The following is a 19,010-nucleotide window of genomic DNA, read 5'->3' as shown; positions in this document are numbered from 1 at the left end:
TGGGGGAAGAAAAGATAATGGATTTGGATGTGGGATGATGGTGAACAACTGTTTTGAAGAAATGGAGGGAAGAGTTAAATTGAAGAGAATGTGGAAGTTAGTTCCACAGATGTGAAAAAAGGAGAAACAAATGAGTGGAGGTGAGCAGTGATCCTGGATTTAGGTCGTTTCACCAGAAGGGGATTGGTGATAGATTTAACTTGGCATTTCCCATACACATTAAGAAGGTCGCTTCCAAGAGCAGAACCAAAGCCTTGCCTGTGATTCGCAGATGACCTGTGACAGGAAAAGGGACTGCCGATCGTGCGCCAAAGGCTGCGACAAAATGTCAGGCAATGGAGGTTTGCTGCATGCTTCAGCATCATGCAGTTGAGAGGCAAAGCCCACGTTGCCAGGTAACTTGAAGCGGCTGTCACACATTCCAAATGGCCCCATTTTTTCATCTGGCCACACTGTTTGCACTCCTGCAGATACATCAAAGACAAGAATTTAAACTCCAGAAAACTTTTTACTTATGTCAAAAAAAATAGGACCATGTGTTCTGAAGCTCACCTGATCAGGAGCAACAGTCACTCAAACCCACCCCTCACCCCTCCCCCCACTCCTCCCCCCACGACCCTGATTTTTTTTTTTTAATGCCATGAACAAACGTTGGTACATCACAGATGATGAAGGTTGTGGTCAAGTTTCATCAAAGTTGTGTGTAGTTTCAGAGAAGAGAACAAATACATTTTTTGGGGGGTAGGGGGGGGAGGGGGAGGGAGGTGGGAGTCAAAAAAGCCCCACAAAACCCTCCTCAATGAGCACAGATTTTGGTGCAGTCAATAAATCTTCATCAGATATGAAGCATCAGATATGAAGCTTGTGGCCAAGTTTCATAAAAATTGTGTTTTGGTTCAAGCGTTAATGACTGAAATGTGTACAGAAGGACTGACTGACTGACTGACTGACTGACTCACTCACTCAATCAATCACACTCCTCGATCGCATAAGCTCACCGGACGAAAGTCCAGGTGACCTAAAAATGAGGTGCGTGCAACAACAGACACTTATACGTTTCCTTGCTTTAAATAAACAAGTGAGGCCAATTTTTTTTTTTTTAAGGCAAAAGGTCATCGAGTATTAACAAAAAGGCAAAGATGATGATGTTGACTTGTATGACAATGAAACAAACCAACATAAAAAAATAAATAAAAATATCATCGGTAAGATCCAGTGATGCCAATAAATAATAAATGATAGCCTTCCCTCCCTCACTCCCTCCCCACCCCAGGAAGGATTTGGAGCGACTGAGGATGCCCAGTCTGTAAGTGGCTTAGAAGACCAGCTTTGCTATAAGGTTTGATGAAGTGAGATCACAGCTTATGGTGAAGCCTGTAAGAAGAGAACCTTCCGAATGGCTGAACATGGAAATAGGTGGTTTCATTTGAGGATGCTTGTGGTGTGACTGGATGAGACTTTCAAGGATTGAAAGAAATGTTAAATTTATCAGACCAGCAGTGATGCAGCTGTAGGGAGATGGGATCTACCAAACCAGGGAGATGGGATCTAGAGTGTACGAGGTGCAGTGGGACGCAAGAAGCACGCGGGCCACCATCTACTCCGCTTTATTGCGCGACCAGGAGCACATTCCTGCCACCCCTAGTGGGCGAGGCATGATATACGAAAACCCAATCACGTGACACAGCACACTCCTCCCCTCGTAAAATGACCCGTCACACGATGAACGGACAATCACAACATGACCATCTGAAACCCATCAACACTCATAATCCTCCAAGTACCGCGGCCGCACCCTGAGCCGCCTCGGACGGGCAGCGCCACCAGACAGCCCAGGCTCAGATTCCTCCCGGCTCGGTCGAGGTGACACCGTCGCCGGACTCGCACTTTCGGCAACACCAGCCACCCCCGACCGCCCAGCCTGCTCGACGTCCCCGGGTAGGACGGCATCAGGCGAAGACCCCCTTGGCGTCGGCCCAACCAGCCCCGGCGACACAACGTCAGGTGCCGGCGATACTACCGGTGGGGGTCCCGCATCGTTCGGCCCAGGGAGGTGTGGGGGGGGTGACGCTGAACAGCGATCATGCATTTGGTCTACGTGCCGCTTCCACACATCCCCACCATCAGTCCGCACCATGCAATTCGCCGGCCCCAGCACCACAGAGACCACCGCCGGCACCCATTTGGAACCGTGGAAATAATCGCGTACCATTACCCGCTGCCCCACCTCGAAGCTGCGCAACCGCGTCGGACGCGACATTGCCCCACTCCCCGACCCTCCAGGTCGCAGCAAATCCAGCCTGGACCGCAATGCCCGTCCATAGAGACGAATGGCAGGCGAATCACCCGTGACAGGATGAACTGCGTTCCTGTAATGGAGCAAAAAGACATCGACCACTGTCTGCACAGGTGCAACACCCCCCCTGCGCAAAGCCCGTTTCAACATCTTAACAAACGACTCAGCCTGCCCATTCGTCTCAGGATGATACGGTGCGGACCTTAGATGTCGAATACCATTCTGGCGCATAAACTCATCAAATACACCCGCGATGAACTGCGGACCATTATCAGAGACCAGGATCTCCGGCAACCCTTTATTAGCAAAGATCGTCCGCAGCTTCTCTACCGTAATGCTTGCTGAAGTATGCTGCATTACTACAACCTCCGGCCATTTAGAGAATGCATCAATCACAATCAAAAACATTTTGCCATTAACCGGTCCCGCAAAATCTACATGGACCCTCTGCCAAGCTCGGTCTGGCACAGGCCAGAGACCCGAAGCTCGACGCGGGTTATTATCAGCATCTGTCTGGCACGTGGCGCAACGCTTAACCAACTGCTCAATGTCTTTGTCCAACCCCGGCCACCACAACAGGCTTCGAGCAAGACTCTTGGTCTTCACGATGCCAAGGTGACTGACATGCAGCTCATCCAAACACCGCTGCCTGAACTTCAGTGGAATCACGGTCCTCATTCCCCAAATTACGCACCGTTGGACCAACGACAGCTCTGCTGCGCGTGACGTGAAAGGTTGAAATGCCGGTGTCGAAGGCAGATCGCTCCAATTCCCCGTAGAAATCGCCTGGACGACACGGGCAAGCACCGGATCATGAGCCGATTCCACCGCGACCTGCCTGGCCGTGACCGGCCCGCTTTGGACCTGGCCCAGCGCGAACACATCGACCCGGTCGCTGAACTCAGATGCAGCTGGACCCTCCGCACACGGCAAGCGTGAGAGCCCGTCGCAGTTAGCATGCTTCTCGGTGCTTCGGAACTGAATATCATAATCGTAAGCACCCAGAAACAGACACCACCGCTGTATTCGCGCGGCTGCTACCACCGGCACCCCGCGTTCGGGTCTCAGGATGAATTGAAGCGGTTTGTGATCTGTCTGCAAAGTGAAATGCCGCCCCAGCAGGTATTGATGAAACCTCCGCACACCCCAGACGAGGCTGAGAGCCTCACGCTCAATCTGGGCATATCCGCGCTCTGCTGTGGACAGGGTCCGGGATGCAAAACAAACAGGCCGCTCGGAACCATCGTCCATCCTGTGGGAGAGCACTGCCCCGATGCCATATGCAGAGCTGTCGCATGCCAAGAGGAGCGGACGCGCAGGCTCGTAGTGCACGAGGACCGTATCTTCTGTGAGCAGCCGCTTGACGCGGTCGAACGACGCCTGGTGTGCAGGCCCCCAAGCCCAGCGCTCGTCCTTCTTGAGCAACCGCGTTAACGGCGCAAGTTGTGAGCTGAGCCCGCGCACGAACCTCTGGTAATACTGGGCCATACCAATGAACGAGCGCAGCTGCGTCTTGTCGCGAGGCGGTGGCATGTGTTGAATCGCTTCCACCTTCCAAGGACCTTTCAACAGCCCCTCCGGCGTGATGATGTGCCCGAGGTATTCCAAGCGCTGCTTGAAGAACGCGCACTTGTCCCTGTTCAAGCGCAGGCCGCACGCTTCTAGCTTTGTCAGCACTTGGGCAATGTTCGCAAGATGCTCGTCCGCCGTTTTCCCCGCAATGAGCACATCGTCCAGGTAGGTCTGAGCGGGCAGGCCAATGCAAACCTGATCCATGGCTTTCTGCCACAAAGCTGGGGCCGAAGCAATCCCAAAACAGAGTCGGGTATATCGATAGAGTCCTTGACACATGTTGATTGTCAAAAGCTCGCTACTCCCGGGATCCATCGGCAGGTGAAAATATGCATCACGCAGGTCTAGCTTCGTGAAGTATTGACTCCCCGCCAACCGCGCATATATTTCATCGATTGACGGCAATGGATATTGCTCCACGCTGAGCTCCGGGTTAACCGTGGATTTGAAGTCCCCGCACAATCGGACGTCTCCATTCCGTTTCAGCACCGTGACAACCGGGGTGGCCCAATCCGAGCACGACACCCGTTCGATCACTCCACAGGCCTCCAGCCTATCCAGTTCACCCTTGACCTTGTCCCGCAGGGCATACGGCACCGGACGCGGTTTACAAAACCGAGGAACCACCCCCTCCTTCAAGAAGAGTTTTGCCTCCATGCCCTTGAGTTTCCCAAGGTCGTCGCTAAACAACCCTTGATGTCTTTGAAGAATCTCCTCCAACTGATCCTCCCACCGGCTCGGCACGGGTTGCACAAGGTGAACTGCGGCCCAGTCTAGCCTGATGCGGGCCATCCAATCTCGGCGGAGGAGAGACGGCCCGCTCCCCCGCACGACGTACACCCGAAGCGTGGCGACCTGGCCTTGGTACCGCACAGACACGTCTGCCATCCCGACTGGCGTTATCTTCTCGCGGGTGTACGTGAAAAGTGTGAGGTTTGACCTGATAAGCTTCAGGCCGTTGAGTCTACGCGCGGTCTGCTCGCCGATGAGCGACACCGCTGCTCCCGTATCGACCTGGAACGTGATCGGCGTTTCGTTCACTTCGACCTCCACCGTCATCGGGCGCGCCGTCGCTGGGCCAATTGAAAACAGGCTCAACAACGGCCGCTGGTTCCGCCCCGAGTCGCCTCGCACATCGCCGTCCACAACCTTAACGGTGGCCGTTGCCCCACGGCACACACGCACCAAATGACCCACCTTGTGACAATTCAAACACACGTTGCCTTTACACGGGCATGCACGGCGCAGGTGTCGACCTCCACATCCCAAGCATGTCCGCGGGGTCACCCCGCCACACGCGCGGCCGCGTGGCGACGTCCGATCCGCATCGAAGGTCGTGCCGCGTCCCGGGGTGCTCGCGACCCCGCGTGGCCGGTGATGGCTCGAACATCCCCACGAGTCTGCTCGACCGCTGTAGCCGTGCTGACCGCCAAGTCGAATGTAATGGCTTCATCCTTCAGCCGTAAAACCGCTGAAACCATCTTCGCATCTCGTAAACCAGCAATAAAACGATCTCTGAGCCGAGCTGGCCGCTCCCCCGCCGTGAACTTGCAGGCCACGGAAGAACGCTTAATCCGCGCCACGAACTCAGCGACGCGTTCCTCTGCCCCTTTCGAGAGGCGATCGAACTGGAATCGAGCGAGCTGCAACGACTTCTCCGGCGCCATGCGTGCTTTCATTTTCTCCACAATGTCCCGAAACGACAGCCCGTCATCCCGGGGCCTGTTCGGTGCCACTAAATCACCCAGCAGCCGATAATGCTCCGGCGAAAGCGAAGCGAGCAAGATCGACTTCTGCTTGCTCTCGTCGACCACATTGTTCGCGTGGAAATAGCATTCCAATTGCTCCGAAAACAATTCGAAGTCGTCCCCGTCGAAAACGGGCATAAGTCCGTATGCAACCATCCTCGTCGCCAACTAGAGTGTACGAGGTGCAGTGGGACGCAAGAAGCACGCGGGCCACCATCTACTCCGCTTTATTGCGCGACCAGGAGCACATTCCTGCCACCCCTAGCGGGCGAGGCATGATATACGAAAACCCAATCACGTGACACAGCACAGGATCTTGTACAACACAGTGTGGAGGAATTTGCAAAAGGGAAGAGGAGGTTTCCCAAAACAGAGAAGTCACGTACGTGGATAGGAAACAAGACTGGGCCGGAGACACTGCCTTGGGGAATTCCAACCTCCACTGGGAGAGGGGTGTAGAGGAAAGGAGAGTAGAGGATTCCATTGACAGCAAGGAGTTGACTCCACAAATGGAGGAAGTCAGAAATCAAGGAATGAAAATGGCCTCAAATGCCACAGACAGAGAGCTTGGCAAGAAAAGCAGGATGTCAGACTGTGTTGGATGCACGCGATATTTCTAGAGAGATGGTCCTAACCTTTGGTTAGAGATTGAAAGCCTCCACCATTGCTGAAAGAGAAGCAGCAGCATGTCCAGAGTTGAATGGATCAGGACAGAATTCAAATTGATGGTCATGGAAGATCAGACTGTTTAAAAACAGCAAAGATGACATCAGCAGCAATGATGGATTTCATGACTTTGCTTATACTGGAACCAAGCTCAATGGTCTGTTGCTGAGAGGATCAATTTTTAATACTCTGCTTGTGTACAGGAGTGAGCTTTACTAATTTCCAAGAAGACACGAGCCGGCCAAAAGAGAAGAGCAGCAGAGCAGGATTTGAGAACATGGGCGTTAATGCAATTTGTGACGGTCACTGAGGCAGGGTCATGGCTGGACAGAGGCTTCTTCACCTTATTGGACATGATGGATACAATGGGTTTGGTACATGAGATTTGGAGGCAAACTCAGAGTTAAGACATTCTGCCTTATATCTGGCCAAGTCTGCAGTAATGCCATTTGAGTTGAGGGAGGGCAGGGAAGGCAGTGACCTAAAGTTACCTTCAGTCAGGTTAGCTTCCATGGTTGAAAAAGGAGATCGCTTGACCACAGCGACCTCCCAACAGAATTCAGTGCCGAAAGGATGGACAGGACAGCCACCGAGCGGATAGGATAAACCGACGCACAAGATGAAGTACACTTTTATATATATATATATATATATATTGCGACAAGAAATACGCTACAACCAAGAAAGAGCAAAACAGATAAATGGGTGAAGGCTGAGGGGCTTAGACCATACCAGTGTGTGAGGCTGCCAATGCCATATCAAGCTGGTCTTGCCCCCAGGTGCGGTGTGTGGAGAAGAGCCGTACGGCAGACAGACGCCGCAACAAGTACTGCATACCCGCAGCATAGCTCACCAGCCGAACAGAGCTACCCAACACCTGGAGCATAAAACACAACTTCGTAAACACACAGTGCGGCTCAATAAGATGAGTGTGGTGAGGGGGGTGGGGGGGGGGGTCAACAAACCACCACCTGGACATACAATCACTCCTGTAAGGAAACATGAGGTTGTGCTGAGATCGCATTTTTTACAAGATACACAAAAAAAAAGGTAATCATAATAATAACAACAATAATAAACAATACAATACTTACTTGCGTCATCTTTTGATGATTAGCAGCAGTTAATGCTTCTGAAAAGAGAGTATCATTTAAAAAAGAAATATCAATTACAAAACTAGGATTTCATTTCAGATCATAATTGTTCACTTTGTTATTGTACATGTCATTTGAAACCACAGTGCAAGACTCGAAGTAAAGAGAGCAATCCACGTACAAGCTTTATTCCACGAGGTATAACTGACTTCACAAACACGAACCCTGAGTAATCTACAACATTCAACAGATTAAAGATTCCACTTGAAATAACACGTAAGAACATTCACCATGGAGAGTGAGAATTCCAGTTTTTGTGGCACCATTGGGTCATTCCATGTCAAATCATCAAAGAATCTGCCGTCATCTCTCTGATTTTTGTAAAACTTTGGGGACCAATTGGGACCCATGAAAAACGGCAAGAACTCAAATATTTTTGCTGACAGCCTCTTAATTAGTGAGATACAGACAAACGAACTTTCGACTAATTAGCACGACGTCGTGAATTCAAATGGCCATATCTCTAAAAGTATAACACCGAGAGAGCTGGTTTTGGTGTCATTTTAAAGGTATTTTCATGCCGTATGAATTTGTCTGGGCAACATTTTCCTACCTCCAACCACAAAAAAAGTTATCACAAAATATAAACTTCAATTGTGAATCCCCAAAAAAATGTATCCTTCAAATTTCCTCAAATTCATCCCAGAGGTACCTTGTGATGTCAAGAAGCTTCCACATAAATTTTGTGATGGGCACTCCAATAGTCTCTGAGATATGAGCAATAATGTACATGTACGTATGGCATATAGGTTCGAAAATCAGCATTTGTAACACATTATACAATCAATAACTGAGTTCAAGTACACAGTGTTCACTCACCTGACTTAGGCTTTCAATTTCCTCTTCAATGCAGCAACAGCAGCACTTGTTTCTTCCCCTCAGGCCCAGTTGAAAATGAAAGTATATGATACTTCAAAGCAATTAATGGTCGTTCCCTGTCATGGTTAGGTTAGAATGATTGTATAATACATTACAAATGCTGATTTTCGAACCTATATGCCATACGTACATGTACATTATTGCTCATATCTCAGAAACTATTGGAGTGCCCATCACAAAACTTATGTGGAAGCTTCTTGACATCATAAGGTACCTCTGGGATGAATTTGAGGAAATTTGAAGGATACATTTTTTTGGGGATTCACAATTGAAGTTTATATTTTGTGATAACCTTTTTGTGGTTGGAAGTAGGAAAATGTTGCCCAGACAAATTCATACGGCATGAAAATACCTTTAAAATGACACCAAAACCAGCTCTCTCGGTGTTATACTTTTAGAGATATGGCCATTTGAATTCGCGACGTCGTGCTAATTAGTCCAAAGTTCGTTAGTCTGTATCACTAATTAAGAGGCTGTTAGCAAAAATATTTGAGTTCTTGCCGTTTTTCATGGGTCCCAATTGGTCCCCAAAGTTTTACAAAAATCTGAGAGATGACTGCAGATTCTTTGATGATTTGACATGGAATAACCCCATTGTGGAATTGGAGTGTGCGTGTGAGAGTGTGCGTGTGAGAGTGTGCGTGTGAGAGTGTGCGTGTGAGAGTGTGCGTGTGAGTGAGTGAGCGTGAGTGTGCGTGAGTGAGCGTGAGTGTGCGTGAGTGAGCGTGAGTGTGCGTGAGTGAGCGTGAGTGTGCGTGAGTGAGCGTGAGTGTGCGTGAGTGTGCGTGAGTGTGCGTGAGTGAGCGTGAGTGTGCGTGAGTGAGCGTGAGTGTGCGTGAGTGTGCGTGAGTGAGCGTGAGTGTGCGTGAGTGTGCGTGCGTGTGCGTGAGTGTGCGTGAGTGTGCGTGCGTGTGCGTGCGTGTGCGTGTGCGAGTGTGCGTGAGAGAGTGTGCGTGAGAGAGTGTGCGTGAGAGAGTGTGCGTGAGAGAGTGTGCGTGAGAGAGTGTGCGTGAGAGAGTGTGCGTGAGAGAGTGTGAGTGTGAGAGAGAGAGAGAGAGTGTGCGTGAGAGAGTGTGCGTGAGAGTGTGCGTGAGAGAGTGTGAGTGTGAGAGAGAGAGAGAGAGTGTGCGTGAGAGAGCGCGTGAGTGTGTGCGCGTGAGAGAGAGCGCGTGAGAGGGTGAGAGAGAGTGAGAGAAGGCCCAACACTAGGCGCAAGCAAAATGGCAACACCACAAATCAGTCGAAAAGGCCAGTGTGAACGTGAAAAGAATCAAAACAAAAACAAACCGTAAGAGTGGTTTTCACTACCCGTGCAACGTCCAGCAAACTGGTTACGGGATGAAAAGGCTTTCAAAGCTTGAAACAATCCGAGGCCTACAAAGCTTGAAACAATCCGAGGCCGACAAAGGATAAATCCAAAGCCGGAAAAACTCCGGCCTCATAATTTCGTGCAATGTTAATTATTACCAATCTATAAATGTTAATGTAATCAATAACCTGATTTTCTAGAAACACCAAGCACATTTGGGATCACGGTTCACACTATAAGCTATAAAAGAAATAGGTTACCGACCTTGCTGAAGAAAACTGAGGCGATACACCACCAATTGTGGAATTCTGTGACGTCAGCGTCGTTCCTTCCAAGGTTTCGTCTGTTGCCAGACTACGAGAATTATCGTACTTGTACGATTATATTTGAACCCTTGAACGATGTACAATCGGTAATTGCAAAAATTGCCAAATATACGATAATTCTGGCATGTCCAAAAATATGCACTCGACCTTCAATTTCCAGTTTAACTTATTGAAGATTTTTTCAGTTTGCTGCGCAGATCGTGACCCTCTCCGAGTCTACGTCACACTACACGCAACTTTTTCCACGCAGGTGTGACGGCACATGCACCCACCGAGTGCATCAACGTCCACGGCGTCACTTGTGGCTGTGGAACTTGCCAACACGGACACAGCCACTCCACTGCACTGAAAATAAATACAATGCTCATTGCCATTGTCTAGTATAGAGATCGGTGTTCGTAACACACAGAGCGTGGTGCAGCTAACGGGCGCCATCTTGGTTGGCACTCGATGCTGGCTGAAGGCAATTTCCATGATGTGTTTGTGTGTAATTAAGAACGAGAAACGATCGCATTTTTTTTCACTTTTTGTGTGATTGTTTATCAACAGTAAACAATTACCAGAGCAACGACAATGCTTTCCTTTATCCTTTCCTTTTCACAATTATAACATTTGAGAATAAATACTGTTAATTGGGAAGCGTGAACAACTCGGAGAGTTGCTTCTTAGAAGCTTACGAAGATCAAGTCTGCCCCGGTTATTATCTCCACCACCGAAGGTGAAGGAGGTTATGTTTTCACCCCTCTCTGTTTATTTGTTACTTGCAAAATCGAAGATTTTTCAAGTATATTGGTCAATCGATTTTGTTATTCTGTTTGTCTGTTTTTCACAAACTTCACAGCGTAGTGGGCACAAACTTCACAGCGTGGTGAGCACAAACTTCACAGCGTAGTGGGCACAAACTTCACAGCGTGGTGAGCACAAACTTCACAGCGTGGTGGGCACAAACTTCACAGCGTGGTGGGCACAAACTTCACAGCGTGGTGGGCACAAACTTCACAGCGTGGTGGGCACAAACTTCACAGCGTGGTGAGCACAAACTTCACAGCGTGGTGAGCACAAACTTCACAGTGTGGTGAGCACAAACTTCACAGTGTGGTGAGCACAAACTTCACAGTGTGGTGAGCACAAACTTCAAAGCATGGTGGGCATAAACCACAGCGTGGTGGGCATAAACTTCACAGCGTAGTGGGCACAAACTTCACAGCGTAGTGGGCACAAACTTCACAGCGTGGTGGGCACAAACTTCACAGCGTGGTGGGCACAAACTTCAAAGCGTGGTGGGCATAAACCACAGCGTGGTGGGCATAAACTTCACAGCGTAGTGGGCACAAACTTCACAGCGTGGTGGGCACAAACTTCACAGCGTGGTGGGCACAAACTTCACAGCGTGGTGGGCACAAACTTCACAGCGTGGTGAGCACAAACTTCACAGCGTGGTGGGCACAAACTTCACAGCATGGTGGGCACAAACTTCAAAGCGTGGTGGGCATAAACCACAGCGTGGTGGGCATAAACTTCACAGCGTAATGGGAACAAACTTCACAGCGTGGTGGGCAGAAACTTCACAGCGTGGTGGGCATAAACTTCACAGCGTGGTGGGCATAAACTTCACAGCGTGGTGGGCATAAACTTCACAGCGTGGTGGGCACAAACTTCACAGCGTGGTGGGCATAAACTTCACAGCATGGTGGGCACAAACTTCACAGCGTGGTGGGCATAAACTTCACAGCGTGGTGGGCATAAACTTCACAGCGTGGTGGGCACAAACTTCACAGCGTGGTGGGCACAAACTTCACAGCGTGGTGGGCATAAACTTCACAGCGTGGTGGGCACAAACTTCACAGCGTGGTGGGCATAAACTTCACAGCGTGGTGGGCATAAACTTCACAGCGTGGTGGGCACAAACTTCACAGCGTGGTGGGCATAAACTTCACAGCGTGGTGGGTACAAACTCCCAACGTGGTGGGCACAAACTTCACAGCGTGGTGGGCATAAACTTCACAGCGTGGTGGGCATAAACTTCACAGCGTAGTGGGCACAAACTTCACAGCGTAGTGGGCACAAACTTCACAGCTTGATGAGCCGTAACCAGGTTATTTATGATTGATTGGTCGCACAGCGCCCCCACCGCCATGGTGGTCACATGACCCACGCTCGGATCAGACCCCCTAATCGAGTCGTGAACAGTAAACAGTAAACGAATTAATCGAACACAATAAATAATCAGAACCATTCCCGAGCTTGTTCAATATCATTCTTCAATCCAATTCCTAAATCTATTGTTGGTTGACGAGTCAGTAAGTCCTAAGTCAAATTTGCTCTCCGGCGAGGATACGGCGGCCGTACGCCCTCTGAATTGACAGAAACGTGTGGTGGCCTCAGGGTGGCCCTACTCCATTTGGCTATATTTTACAGGCCATAGGAGTTGCCGTGGAATTATAGCGCAGAGTTATAACGTTTTTCATTTCCACGTTCACAGTAGCAATTTGACAAGCCAAAACAAAAGAACTGTGGTAAAAAAAAGAAAATAAACCAATGTCACCCTGACCCGTATATTGCCAAAAGGTGACCACGTGTGACTTCTTTAAGGTCACACTGAGGTGAACAGAGCTGCTATCCACCAGGAGCGACTCCTTGAGGAATATCTGCCTACGAGAGATTCCGATGAGAATCGTTCTACAGAGTAACCATGAAAAATATGCGTTTTCCTCATAACGTCACCAAATGACGTCATAATGTCTCAAGGTTGACATATCTAGAAAGCACTCATCGAGGTGTTCAATTTGAGGTACTACACCATATGGTTCCTAAAACTTGAAAATTTGACCTTGGGGTCAAATATGTTTGACCTCAGGTGCAAACCATGAAGGTCAAGGCCAATCGCCACCAAAAACTAATCAGCTGAGCGCCAGACCATATACGACATTCCCATAAAGTTTGAAGACGATTCGATTAAAATTACTCAAAAAATAAGGGTTTCTTCGACTCCCCTGATTTGCGAAAAAGTGACCTTGACCTTTGACCTTGACCTTCAAAATTTTATGCGCTAAAAGGGACCTCTATAGGCCTCTGATATGCGAAGTTACAAAAATTTCCGATGATAACTGTGCTCTGCAGAATTTTTTTATACGTGATTACAGACAAAAAAAATAAAAATAAAAATAAAAATAAAAAACATACAGGCTGACTAACATATCTTGCAAAAACTTCGTTATGGCAAGATAAAAAAGAACCCACTCGTTACCGTCCGTCTGGCCGCACGTTCGCCTGAGGGCCCCCCTGCGGTCCCCCTGCAGTACCGCTGCAGTCGCCTTGTGGGCACCTTGAGGCTACCTTGAAAATTCTATGGCCGCCGCAGGAACGCCCTAAGGTCACCGTGAGACATCAAATCAAAGACCGTACGGCACCCCCACGTTTTCGGTCTCCACAGTTTATAAATACCCCGTGCGGCTCGCCAAAAAATAAAAACATATGTGACTGCTACATTATGTGACCATGGAAATACTGCGCCGCCGTATAATTGCTCGTGGCCGTAGATTTTGGAGACCCCACGGCCGCCGTGGCAAATGTGATTTCGGCCTTAATGGCGCTGTCAGAGCAAGGAGGCTCTATCCACGCCACGCACCGGAATCTGATCAAACTCTTCAAAGCCAAATACATTTTGAATGGGTCTCCCACATTCCTGCAGGAATTTTAATACCGCCTTAACGAGATAGCGCTAGAACACGAGATAGAGCTGGAGCACGAGAGAAAGCTGGAGCACAAGATAGAGCTCGAGCACGAGATAGAGCAAGAACACGAGATAGAGCAAGAACACGAGATAGAGCAAGAACACGAGATAGAGCAAGAACACGAGATAGAGCAAGAACACGAGATAGAGCAAGAACACGAGATAGAGCAAGAACACGAGATAGAGCAAGAACACGAGATAGAGCAAGAACACGAGATAGAGCAAGAACACGAGATAGAGCAAGAACACGAGATAGAGCAAGAACACGAGATCGAGCAAGAACACGAGATCGAGCAAGAACACGAGATAGAGCAAGAACACGAGATAGAGCAAGAACACGAGATAGAGCAAGAACACGAGATAGAGCAAGAACACGAGATAGAGGTAGAACACGAGATAGAGGTAGAACACGAGATAGAGCAAGAACACGAGATAGAGCAAGAACACGAGATAGAGGTAGAACACGAGACAGAGCTGGAGCACAAGAGAAAGCTGGAGCACAAGATAGAGCGAGAACACGAGATCGAGCTAGAGCCAGAAACAGAGGTGGAGCACGAGATAGAGGTAGAACACGAGATAGAGCTGGAGCACGAGAGAAAGCTGGAGCACAAGATAGAGCTCGAACACGAAATAGAGCGAGAGCACAAGATAGAGGTAGAACACGAGATAGAGCTTGAACACGAAATAGAGCGAGAACACGAGATAGAGCTGGAGCCCGAGATAGAGCTGGCGCACGAGATAGAGCTAGAACACGAGATAGAGCTAGAACACGAGATATATAGAGCGAGAGCACGAGATAGAGCGAGAGCACGAGATAGAGATAGAGCTGGAACACGAGATAGAGCGAGAGCACGAGATAAAGCCAGCACACGAGATCGAACTAAGACATGAGATAGAGCAAGAACACAAGATAGAGCTAGAACACGAGATAGAGCTTGAACACGAAATAGAGCAAGAACACGAGATAGAGCAAGAGCACGAGATAGAGCGAGAGCACGAGATAGAGCGAGAGCACGAGATAGAGCGAGAGCACGAGATAGAGCGAGAGCACGAGATAGAGCGAGAGCACGAGATAGAGCGAGAGCACGAGATAGAGCGAGAGCACGAGATAGAGCGAGAGCACGAGATAGAGCGAGAGCACGAGATAGAGCGAGAGCACGAGATAGAGCTGGAACACGAGATAGAGCTGGAACACGAGATAGAGCTGGAACACGAGATAGAGCTGGAACACGAGATAGAGCTGGAACACGAGATAGAGCTGGAACACGAGATAGAGCTGGAACACGAGATAGAGCTGGAACACGAGATAGAGCTGGAACACGAGATAGAGCTGGAACACGAGATAGAGCTGGAACACGAGATAGAGCTGGAACACGAGATAGAGCTTGAACACGAGATAGAGCAAGAGCACGAGATAGAGCTAGAGCACGAGATAGAGCTAGAGCACGAGATAGAGCGAGAGCACGAGATAGAGCGAGAGCACGAGATAGAGCGAGAGCACGAGATAGAGCGAGAGCACGAGATAGAGCGAGAGCACGAGATAGAGCGAGAGCACGAGATAGAGCTGGAACACGAGATAGAGCGAGAGCACGAGATAGAGCTGGAACACGAGATAGAGCTGGAACACGAGATAGAGCTGGAACACGAGATAGAGCTGGAACACGAGATAGAGCTGGAACACGAGATAGAGCTGGAACACGAGATAGAGCTGGAACACGAGATAGAGCTGGAACACGAGATAGAGCTGGAACACGAGATAGAGCTTGAACACGAGATAGAGCAAGAGCACGAGATAGAGCTAGAGCACGAGATAGAGCTAGAGCACGAGATAGAGCGAGAGCACGAGATAGAGCGAGAGCACGAGATAGAGCGAGAGCACGAGATAGAGCGAGAGCACGAGATAGAGCGAGAGCACGAGATAGAGCGAGAGCACGAGATAGAGCTGGAACACGAGATAGAGCGAGAGCACGAGATAGAGCTGGAACACGAGATAGAGCTGGAACACGAGATAGAGCTGGAACACGAGATAGAGCTGGAACACGAGATAGAGCTGGAACACGAGATAGAGCTGGAACACGAGATAGAGCGAGAGCACGAGATAAAGCCAGCACACGAGATAGAACTAAGACACGAGATAGAGCAAGAACACAAGAGAGAGCGAGCACACGAGACAGAACTAAAACATGAGATAGAGCTAGCGCACGTGATAGAGCTCGAGCACGAGAGAAAGCTGGAGCACAAGATAGAGCTAGAACACGAAATAGAGCAAGAACACGAGATTGAGGTAGAACACGAGATAGAGCTAGAACACGAGAGAAAGCTGGAGCACAAGATAGAGCGAGAACACGAGATAGAGCGAGAACACGAGATAGATCGAGAGCACGATACAGAGCTAGAGCACGAGATAGATCGAGAGCACGATACAGAGCTAGAACACGAGATAGATCGAGAGCACGATACAGAGCTAGAGCACGAGATAGATCGAGAGCACGATACAGAGCTAGAGCACGAGATAGAGCAAAAACACGAGATAAAGCCAGCACACGAGATAGAACTAAGACACGAGATAGAGCCAGAACACGAGATAGAGCCAGCACATGAGATAGAGCGAGAACACGAGATAGAGCGAGAACACGAGATAGAGCTGGATCATGAGATAGAGCTGGATCATGAGATAGAGCTGGATCATGAGATAGAGCTGGATCATGAGGTAGAGCTGGATCATGAGATAGAGCAAGCACACGAGATAAAACTAAAACACGAGATAGAGCTAGAGCATGAGATACAGCCAGCACACAAGTTAGAACTAAAACACGAGATAGAGCTGGAGCACGAGAGAGAGCGAGCACACGAGATAGAACTAAGACACGAGATAGAGCTTGAGCACGAGATAGAACGAAAACTTGAGATAGAGCGACAGCATGAGATAGAGCAAGCACACCAGACAGAACTAAGACACGAGATAGAGCTAAAACACGAGATATAAGTAAGACACGAGATAGAGCTTGAGCAGGAGATAGAAGTAAAACACGAGATAGAGCTAACACACGAGATATAACTAAGACACGAGATAGAGCTTGAGCACGAGATAGAGCGACAGCATGAGATAGAGCAAGCACACCAGACAGAACTAAAACACGAGATAGAGCTAGCACACGAGATAGAGCAAGAGCATGCGATAGAGCTAGCCCATGAGATAGAGCTGGAGCATGAGATAGAGCTTGCACACGAGATAGAGCTTGCACACGAGATAGAACAAGCACACGAGATAGAACAAGCACACGAGATAGAACAAGCACACGAGTTAGAACAAGCACACGAAATAGAGCTCGAGCATGAGATTGAGCAAGCACACGAGATAGAACTAAAACACGAGATACAGATAGGCGGGGGGGGGGGGACTTGAAACCAGCTACCCCCTAAAATCACATGTTTTTTGGGGCGTGGCTCCGCCCATTCTCCGGATCACACAACGAGATCATGATATAAACCTCGCACCCAAATTTTATCAGGATCGGATCGAAACCCACGGGGCTATGCTCGGGACTGACGGACGGGTGGACGAAGGACAACGAATATCGTGGTCACTTAGGCCTAAGTCACATTTGCCACGGCGGCCGTGGGGTCTCCAAATTCTACGGCCACTAGCAATTATACGGCGGCCACAGTATTTCCACGGTCACACAATGTAGCAGTCACATATGTTTTTTATTTTTCGGGGAGCTGCATGGCGTATCTATAAATTGTGGAGACCGAAAATGTGGGGGTGCCGTACGGTCTTTGATTTGATGTCACACGGTGACCTTAGGGCGTCCCTGTTGCGGCCATAGAATTTTCAAGGCAGACGCCATGGTGTACGAGGTGCAGTGGAACACGAGAAGCAAGAGTGTTAGCATCAACTCCGCTTTATTGCGCGTCCTGATGTACATTCCTGCCACCCCTAGCGGGCGAGTCATGATATACGAAAACCCAATCACGTGATACAGCACAGACGCAAGGTGCCCGCAGGGGGACCGCAGGGGGGCCGAAGGGGGGGCCGTAAGGCGAACGTGCGGCCAGGCGGACGGTAACGAATGCGTTTTTTTTTTTTTTTTAACCATTTCTTTTTTTTCGGCTTGTCGAATTTCTACGGTGAACGTATAAATGAAAAAAAGTTATAACTCCGCATTACAATTCCACGGCGACCTTACGGCCTGTAAAATATAGCCAAACGGCGTAGGGCCACCCTGAGGCCAACTCAGAAACTCTGCGGCCGCCGCACGTTTCTGTCAATTCAAAGGTGGGGGGGGTACGGCCGCCGTATCCTCGCCGGAGAGCAAATGTGACTGAGGCCTAAACCCTCAACAACAACAAAAAAAGTTACATCTTCTCCGAGGGGGTTTGTCGAATCTGGCAGAGGTTTCGGTATTTGGTTAGCCCAATGGCACCTGCATAGCCCCACGGAGCTCCATTTTTCATTTTCGTCCCAAGGTCAAGGTCACAAGGTCACGAACTCAGAAAATGTCAAAAAAAATCAATAAACTGGGCACCGAGCTCCTCGGGTTTTCAACTGTTTCGAATGAAAGTTGGTATGCAAGTCGTGCTCTTCGAGTACTACAACTTTCATCATTTACGTTATTCCCGATTCCCGCCAGTTTGCCCGTGGCGTCCCCTCGTGAACCATCGCCATCTCCAGACTTGTCACTTTTATAATTGTCTTTCTATCTCGTATATAACTTACATTTCCTCATACCTATACAATGATAATCACCTGTGTTCATGCGGTAATTGGACGTTGTGGTGTAGTCTGCGGGCCTACGGGGAAGGGCATGGTGGTGTGGGAGTGGTCGGAGTGGTCATCGTGTCTGCAAGGGATATAAGGTGTGCGCGCCGCCTGAGGCGTTGTAGTAATGCTGTAGTCGCCCGGCTTGTGCGTGTGCTGCATACGTAATAAAAGGGGAGCCGCGGGCAAAGTACGCCCGCGCTCGCGCTTGTGAAACACAGCCCGGCTCGACTGTTCCCCCGCTCGTGTCTGCCTGCTGAGCATCTTCCATTCAGTACATCACAGACGTCACCTGTACATTCGGCTTTGTTCAAGGTGTACGGATCAATGCATCATGGCTCCACACGTACAAACTTACCTTGTGTCCGTGTCCATGCCTTACGTGTTGCATCGACAGGTAAATCATCAAAATACTTCTAAGAATCGAAGACGTCATCGCGAGCAGACGATGTGGGATTTATACACTTGTTTCGTTAGTCCGTGGGATTATTTATTTAGGAATGGAGGGTTGTGCAAAGCACGCGAAAAGAGTGGAGTAAGTTGAGGCGTGTATGATCACAAAAAA

General features: G+C 49.3%; 1 protein-coding gene across 2 annotated transcripts in view; it reads right to left on the bottom strand.

Moving 5' to 3' along the window:
• Positions 1-18,827, bottom strand: part of MMADHC (metabolism of cobalamin associated D) — a 52,001-nt gene extending 33,174 nt beyond the window's left edge. The window contains exons 1-4 of one of the 2 annotated variants that reach the window (XM_085874364.1): positions 18,804-18,827; positions 7,377-7,414; positions 7,015-7,159; positions 259-464 (exon numbers count right to left, since the gene is read on the bottom strand). In XM_085874364.1, the coding sequence (XP_085730490.1) occupies positions 259-464; positions 7,015-7,159; positions 7,377-7,385 (360 nt within the window). In that variant the 5' untranslated portion in view covers positions 7,386-7,414; positions 18,804-18,827. Of the gene's footprint in view, positions 1-258; positions 465-7,014; positions 7,160-7,376; positions 7,415-9,602; positions 9,799-18,803 lie in introns of those variants that run through there. The other variant, XM_085874363.1, reaches the window with a different exon arrangement.
• Positions 18,828-19,010: the final 183 nt, after the last annotated feature.

This window comes from Eptatretus burgeri, chromosome 3 (assembly GCF_056783735.1).
Source record: "Eptatretus burgeri isolate ZD-2024b chromosome 3, Ebu_testis_v1, whole genome shotgun sequence".
In the NCBI taxonomy this organism is placed as follows: domain Eukaryota; kingdom Metazoa; phylum Chordata; class Myxini; order Myxiniformes; family Myxinidae; genus Eptatretus; species Eptatretus burgeri.
This window is presented reverse-complemented; position numbering and strand designations above follow the sequence as displayed.